Here is a 7,966-nt window from a genome sequence, read left to right as displayed (position 1 = left end):
GTTTTCTGGTGGTTTATTGGAGATAAGAGTCTCATGGACTTTCCTGCCCGGGCTGGCTTTGAACCTCGATCCTCAGATCTCCGCCTCCTGAGTAGCTAGGATTACAGGTGTGAGCCACCAGCACCTGGCAGGAGGCCTTTCTTTCAGCACCAGTACATGCTCAGGAAGGCAGAGTGCCAGGCAAGGACCAGGGTGGAAGTGGGGATTTCCTAGCATAAGGAAGCCTGGTGACCTAGGTCACTACCACCAAAGTCCATGCTTTCTAAGCACCTGCAAGGTGCTACCCAAGTGTGACGTTCTAGATACCTGCAGTCTCATTTCTTCTACCAATAAGCAGACTAGGTAAATCATTATGACTCCTGTGTTAGGGATGAGGAAACAGGAACAGATCAAAGTGAACTAGGTTTTCTAAGGTCAACCCCCAAGGGACGGGGCAAAGCGAACCAGGGGCTGCCCCCAGGCCTGCCCTTATCAACTTGTACTACGAGGCCCTTCTAAGGGAAACTAGACACAGGGTGGGGTCTGCACAGACTGACCAGGCCTCTTCCCCACTCCACGGAAGTCACTCAGCCAGAACAAGGAACTCAGCTAGCTGGAGCCACAGACACAAAGCAGCTCCCTCCCAGGCACACTAAACTCCTTCCTTCAGGAAGAGAAAGCTGTCCCAGAGCAGCCTCCGGCAAGACAGCTTCCATTCTGAGTTCTGAAACAACTCAAATCTGAACTACCCCGTCAGAAGAGAAGTCCTCAGGGACAAAGGAGACAGGGCCTGAGGCTGGCAGCATGGGCCCAAGTGTTCACTCCGTGCAAATCACAAGCCTGTTTCCTCAAGGAAGCGCACCTGGGGCTGGACAGTGCCAGGGGGTGGCCGCGGCAGTCAGCCAGGCAGAGTTGCCCACAGACCTTCAGCACCAAGCCACCAGCTCACCTTATGGTCTTTGCCATCTACCTCATACACGGAGATGTTGCTCTTTCGGTAGATCTCCTTCCCTGGGGGCTGCCGCCATTGACACTGGCCCTGGGGGAGGGGGAGAAAGCATAGACTTAGGACCCTTAAGTTCTCTGCTAGTGCAAGAGACTTGGAGCAAGTCCCTGCCTCTCCTTCCCCATCTGCAGACGCTGTGTTCAAACACTACCTATTTTGAGTAGTCTTCCCTGCTCTCTTCATCTGGAAAACAGGATCTCTTTCCAAACTCGGCACAGACAGGCTGATAATTTGCCTGTGCATCACAGCTACCTGAACTCAATTCTGTGTTGACCTCGCTCTAAAAAGCTTGGGCCTGGAGTTTGAACTCAGGGCTTGGGGCACTATCCTTGAGCTCTTTTGCTCAAGGTAAACACTCTACTACTTGAGCCATAGCTCTACTTCTGGCTTTTTTTTTTTTTTGGTTGGTCATGGGGCCTGAACTGTGGGCCTGGGCACTGTCCCTCTGCTCTTCAGCTCAAGGCTAGCACTCTACCACTTGAGCCACAGAGCCACTTCCAGCTTTTTCTGCTTATGTTGCGCTGAAGAATTGAACCCAGGGCCTCATGCACTCTACCATTGAACCACCTTCCCAGCCCCCTGGCTTTTTTTTTTTTTTTTTGACAATTAATTGGAGATAAAAGTCTTATGGAGCTGGGCACGAGTGGCTCACACCTGTAATCCTAACTACATGGGAGGCTGAGATCTGAAGATCACGGTTCAAAGCCAGCCCAGGCAGCAAAGTCTGTGAGACCCACTATCTCCAATAAACCACCAGAAAACCAGAAGTGGTGCTGTGGCTCAAGTGGTAGAGCGCTCACCTTGAGCTGAAGAGCTGTGGGACAGGGCCCAGGCCCAGAATTCAAGCCCCAAGACTGACCAAAAAGAAAACAAGAGTCTCATGGACTTTCCTGCCCGGGCTGGCTTTGAACCATGATCCTCAGATCTCAGCCTCCTGAGTAGCTATGATTACAGGTGTGAGCCACCAGCACTTGGTACCCTGGTTTTCTTAAACCACATTTATTTGCCTCCAGGTCCACATTTTAAGAAACACCTCAAGTGCTAATAATAAGCAATAAGCACCCCATTCCTGGCAGCCACATAGAGTTCTTCCCACCAGGTCTTCCCGCTGCTCAGAGACTTTCTTTTGCTAGAACTGCACAAAGGGCAAGGAACCTGAGAGATTGCTATCTGTCCTATTCCATACAAAGGAAACAGGTCTGGAAATAGGCAGAGAGTAAGCCAAGGTCACCCTGAAATGTAGATCTTCTTGAGCTTTGGGCAACTCTGGGTATGAATGTCTTCCCTGGTGCTAATAGCTGGCCCACCCTCAGCCTCTGTGCCTGTCTCTGCCCAGCTGGGCCCAGCCTTACCAGGTGGAAGCGGTAGCTTTTCTCGTACTTCATGTACTTCAGGCAGTACTCGCAGAGCCACAGCTTAGGCTGTTTCCCATAGTCCTCAGGGAATGGCGAGAAATACCAGGCATCGATCTCATAGTTTCCAATATGGATCTTGTCCACATACTTCACCTTGGTGATCTGCAGAGAGGGGGAAGGCGGGGGGCAGTGCAGGGCTTGGAGAAGGCAAGGGAGGGGGAAGGAGGGCCCAGTTGGGAGCCCTGTCCTTGCTTACCGCCTCGTGCTCCTTCTCCAAAGCCGCTGTTGTGGGGTCCATCTCTGCGTAAGTCTAGGAAGGAAAGAGAAGCAGGTAGACATGAGTAAGCATGGTGGCCAGGCTGTCCCTCTCTTGATCCAGAACTACACTGCTTCCCTACCGTTTTCAGACCTCATTTCCTAAATGATAGTACTAACCACCCAAACAGCCAATTTGTTTTACTTGGTTTGGGTTTGGTGTGTGTCTGTGTGTGTATGTATGATTATCCAATCTGTCTTACTTGTTTGCTCTCCTTTTTTTGGGGGTGGGGGGGATGAAAATGCTAGTCCTGGGGCTTGAACCTTGGCACTGTCCCTGAGCTCTTTTGCTAGGCTAGCATTCTACCACTTGAGCCACAGTTCTACTTCTGGAGATTTTTTTGGTAGTTAATAGGAGCAAGAGTCTCATACACTTTTCACCCTGGCTAGCTTTAAACCACAATTCTCAGTCTCCTGAGTAGCTAGGATTACAAACGTGAGCCACGGGAGCCTGGCTGTTTTACTTGGTTTTAAGTTGGCTGATGAAAGCTCCTCTCCAGTCTGCCTGCCTACCCACACATCCAGACAGCCCTGAAGCACGAATGTACACAGCATCAGGCCTTGTTCCAGTCCTTGAGCTAACAACTTCAGCTGTATAAGTGGCAGTATGGCTTTGACCAAGTTGGCAGTGTGGCTCTGACCAAGTTGTGGTAAGACTCAGATGGATGAAAGGATCTCAATTCCATGTCCAGAGTAAGAACCCTTGTTGACACCCCAATGTGCATGGATCTCCACCCTAAGTCCCAGAAACCTGTTGTGGGATTGCTCCCAGAGGTCCTTCCCACAGGGCATCAGATGCTCAGTGCCCAGAAAAGTCTTCCATGTTCCCCTGGTCCTCCTGTTTCCTCACACTGGAGATAATGCCTCTCAGCCCAACCCAATGCCTAAGACTGATAACTGAGCTCTTAAGACTTCCGCTTGGCCTGGCATCCGGTTGGGGGCCAAGCCCTATGGATGGATGTTGGCTTTCACCTCCTTCACATCGCTGAGACTTGTTCCTCTCTGGAAGTCTCCATGACCCATTCCAAAGAGCTGTTGCTGGGACTTCAGGTCTGGATGGCTGACCAGATCTCCTGAGATTCCTGGCCTTGTGTCAGCCCCTCAACCTAAGCTACCAGCACCTCTCTTGCTGGGCTTTGTCTTTGCACATGCCATTCCCTCTACCTTCTCACACGGCTGCAAAGTGCTTTCCTGACCTGGCATCAAGTCTGGGTCAGGTGCATCCATGACACAGAAGGGCTTTGTGAGGCAGCATGTGTAATTGCTTTTATTGCGCTCTTTCCTGTCCTTCAAGATCCAAAGTCCTTCCCACCTCTCCAAGAAGTCTGGCCAGATTCCTCCATCTAGAAAAATCCTCCCTCCTTCCCACATCAGGAGTGGTCAACACAAGATCCTTTACCTAAGGTTCTTTCACTTTTCACGTTCTCTGAGAGCAAACTAAGGGTCATGGGTCACACTCACAGCACAGCCAGACACTACTGATGGAGAGCCACAAAAGCATACAGCATATACCAGAGTACTCACCTTGAAGTCAAGAATGGAGCCATGCTTTCTCCAGAACACCCCCTCCACAAAGCAGTCTGCCCTCTAGACTGGCCTCTGCTACAGCATTCTTATTTCAATTTTAAGGAGTAGTAACAGAGAGGTGAGGTCACTTGCCCCTGGGGACTAGCCAGCTGCCATTTATTCCAAATGCCAAGCACTCCACAGACATGACTTCATTTAGTCCTCACAATGAATCTTTGAAACAAGAGTGTTTATTACTGCCAGTATAACAAAAGAGGAGGAAACTGAGGCACAAAGAGGCAAAGTCACTTGCCCAAGGTCACAGAACTGGTCCTCAGCAGAGTTGGGCACAAGTCCCTAATTTTAAGCATAATCACTGCACCAAAGGGGAGGGATGTGGAGAAAAGATGTTCTCATCCTCACATCTATTTAAATGGCACTTCTCAAGTCTCACAAAGCATAGTGCCCTTCTATTGATTCATTAAAGAATTACAAAACACTATTTTTTTCTTAAAGGCTGCAATTTATTTAGAATTCAACATTAATTAAGGTCTGAAGATGCTGGGAGCCGACAGTAAAGTTTAAAGGTCATCTTGACCCCGGTGCTCACTTGAAGGCACGTACAAGGAACTGGCTTACTTAAAAAACACCAGGTGCCCAGGATTGCTTTGCTACGTCTGCAGAGTTTTACTTTCTACCTGTTTACCTTGTCTTGTTTTTACTGCACTGTTTTTACTGCAATTTTCCTTGTTTTTCTAGACTATTGCAACCTTATGTTACCTATTGACTTCTAATAGTATATATTAGGGAATGTTAAAAATAAACGGGGCTGGGGCTGGGAAGGTGGCTCAGTGGTAGAGCGCCTGCCTTGCATGACTGAGGCCCTGGGTTCAATTCCTCAGCACCACATAAGCAAAAAAAGCCAGCTCAAGTGGTAGAGCACTAGCCTTGAGCTGAAGAGCTGAGGGACAGTGCTCAGGCCCAGAGTTCAGGCCCCACGACCGGACCCAAAAAAAAAAAAAAAAAACTATTCTAAGAGGCTGGGAAGGTGGTTCAGTGGTAGAGTGCTTGCCTTGAATGCATGAGGCCCTGGGTTCAATTCTTCAGCACCACATAAGCAGAAAAAGCCAGAAGCGGCGCTATGGCTCAAGTGGTAGAGCACTAGCCTTGAGCTGAAGAGCTGAGGGACAATGCCCAGGCCCAGACCCAGGGTTCAGGCCCCATGACTGGCCAAAAAAAAAAACCCTAAGAGATGGATGGAATCCTCAGGGCCTAGAGACTACAGTTCAAAGAATGCCTGATAATAAGGAATCTCTAGGAGATGGCAGTGGGAAGGGATGGAAATGTGGACTTTGGAAAATGAGGACTTTTTTTCTTTTTTTTGGGGGGGTGGGGGGAGCAGCGAATATAGGTGTCTTGCAGCATAAGAAACAGAAGAAATAAAAAATCAGATAAACAAAATTGTAATGCCTTCTCACACTCGCACCTTCAAAGGTGTTGCTTCACTCAAGATTCTTGACTTCTCTGAGAACTTTACACTTCACCTAAAATGTGAAAGTCAGGTTAGATATTCTTAATGATAAGCCTAGGCCTAGTAAACCCTGTAATGAGGATCACTGCATCAGTCTCCCCTTTTGCTCTCTTGATTACAAAGGCCACCAGTGGTTCTTACATACAAATCCAACTAGTCTTCCCTCTCCACCCCAATCTTCGGCCATGGGACTTGAACTCGGCCTGAGTGCTGTCCCTCAGCTCTTCAGCTCAAGGCTAGTACTCTACCACTTGAGCCACACTGCCACTTCTGGTTTTCTGGTAGTTTATTGGATAAGAGTTTCCCTATTGGAGATAAAAGTTTCAGGGACTTTTCCTGCCTCAACTGGCTTTGAACCAAGATCCTCAGATCTCAGCCTCCTGAGTAGCTAGGATTACAGGCTTGAGCCACTGGCGCCCAGCAAGTCCTGTTAGTCTCCTAGCACCATAGGGACTGAATGCTGATCCTTTTAAATTTGTATCTTTGTTGCTTCTGTGTGCCTAGATTATTATTTTTTATTTTATTTTTTTAGTTGGTCGTGGGGCTTGTACTCAGGGCCTGGGTGCTGTTCCTGAGCCTTTTTCTCAAGGCTGTACCATTTTGAGTCCCAGTGCCACTTCTGGTTTTCTGGTGGTTAATTGGAGATAAGAGTCTCATGGACTTTGCTGCCAGGGCTAGCTTTGAACCATGATCTCAGTCTAAGCTGGAATTATAGGCATGACCACTAGCACCCAGCCCTAGATTATTTTTAATATCGTGTGTGTGTGTGTGTGTGTCTACATGTGTGTCTACTGTTGCTGGCGCTTGAACTCAGGGCCTGGGTTCTGTCCCTCAAGGCTGATACTCTACTACTTGAGCCACAGCTCTGCCCTGAACTTTTTTGCCAATCCTAGGGCTTGAACTCTGAGCCTGAGTGCTGTCCCAGAGCTTCTTTCACTAAAGGCTCTATTAGTTGAACCATAGCTCCACTTCCAGCTTTTTTGGCAGTTTATTGGAGATAGAGTCTCATGGGCTTTTCCTGTCCAGGCTGGCTTCAAACCACAACCCTCATGAGTCTCAGCTATCTGAGTAGCTAGGATTATAGGCATGAGCCACCAGTGTCCAGCTACTTCCAGCTTTTTGCTGGTTAATTGGAGATTAGCATCCCAGTGACTTTCCTGCCTCAGCTGGCTTCGAACCCACTCTCAAGTTCTTGGCCTCCTGAGTAGGATTATAGGTTTGCATCACTGGTTCCTGGTTTTAATATCCTTTTGAAGGATACCACCTGAGACTTTTCTTTAAAGAGTGTGAGGGCTTCTTGTATTTGTTTGTTGAGATCGGGGGTCTTCCTATGTAACCCAGGTTTATTTGAACTCTCAATCCTGTTTCCACTTCCTGAGTGCTCCAGGATCTACCTAAAAAAAAATTGAATTCAGCCTAGGGATTTGGATACTTTACCAGCAGTTCCCTTCCCTCCATTCCCACTCCCCAGTGCATTCCATTGATACATGGAAGAATCGATGACTTTTTTGTTTTTTTGTTTTGTCAGTGATGGGGCTTGAACTCTGGGCCTGGGCGCTGTCCCTCAGCTCTTCAGCTCAAGGCTAGCACTCTACCACTTGAGCCACAGCACCACTTCCGACTTTTTCTGTTTATGTGGTGCTGAGGAATCCAACCCAGGGCCTCATGCATGCTAGGCAAGCACTCTACCACTGAGCCACTGTGATTTTTTAGAGCCTTATGTCCCTATCTGAAACAAATTACTGGCTCTGGATACATTAACCTCCTGAGTAGCCAGGATTACAGCTGTGAGTCACCAGGAGTACTGGGTTTAAACCAAAGGATTCACAGTTGCTAAATAGGTGGTCTTATGTCTAGATTCATGCCCTTAGCCATTTTTTATTTAGTTATTGGGGAGAGGATCTTATGTTTTTGCCCAGGCCATCTTGGAGATAACAATCGTCCTATTTATACTTTTATCTATCTGGGATGACAGGTACAAGCACAATCAATGCCTAGCCATTGGTTGAGCTGGAGTCTTGCTTTTTGTCTAAGTTGGCCTTGGCTAGAATTACAGGTGTGGCCCACCTACTGGCTCTGGGCTTTCAACAAAGATCACATTCTAGGTTGGCTGCTTCCCTCTCCTTTCTTGCTTGCTGCTGCTTCTTCTTCTTCTTCTTTTTTTTTTTTTTGGTTCAGTTGCGGGGCCTGAACTCTGGGCCTGGGCGCTGTCCCTCAGCTCTTCAGCTCAAGGCTAGCACTCTACCACTTGAGCTACAGCACCACTTCCGGCTT

General features: G+C 48.3%; 2 protein-coding genes across 2 annotated transcripts in view; both read right to left on the bottom strand.

Moving 5' to 3' along the window:
- The window catches only part of Kat8 (K(lysine) acetyltransferase 8), a 20,967-nt gene extending 16,598 nt beyond the window's left edge, over positions 1-4,369 (bottom strand). The window contains exons 1-5 of the mRNA XM_013011185.1: positions 4,311-4,369; positions 4,180-4,207; positions 2,597-2,650; positions 2,338-2,502; positions 929-1,018 (exon numbers count right to left, since the gene is read on the bottom strand). Of these exons, the coding sequence (XP_012866639.1) occupies positions 929-1,018; positions 2,338-2,502; positions 2,597-2,650; positions 4,180-4,207; positions 4,311-4,369 (396 nt within the window). The remainder of the gene's footprint in view (positions 1-928; positions 1,019-2,337; positions 2,503-2,596; positions 2,651-4,179; positions 4,208-4,310) is intronic.
- A 1,260-nt stretch (positions 4,370-5,629) lies between these two features.
- The window catches only part of Bckdk (branched chain ketoacid dehydrogenase kinase), an 8,512-nt gene continuing 6,175 nt past the window's right edge, over positions 5,630-7,966 (bottom strand). Inside the window, exon 12 of the mRNA XM_013011523.1 lies at positions 5,630-5,705. Coding sequence (XP_012866977.1) covers positions 5,702-5,705 — 4 coding nt within the window. The 3' untranslated portion in view covers positions 5,630-5,701. The remainder of the gene's footprint in view (positions 5,706-7,966) is intronic.

Source organism: Dipodomys ordii, unplaced genomic scaffold (assembly GCF_000151885.1).
Source record: "Dipodomys ordii isolate 6190 unplaced genomic scaffold, Dord_2.0 Scaffold14, whole genome shotgun sequence".
In the NCBI taxonomy this organism is placed as follows: Eukaryota; Metazoa; Chordata; class Mammalia; order Rodentia; family Heteromyidae; genus Dipodomys; species Dipodomys ordii.
This window is presented reverse-complemented; position numbering and strand designations above follow the sequence as displayed.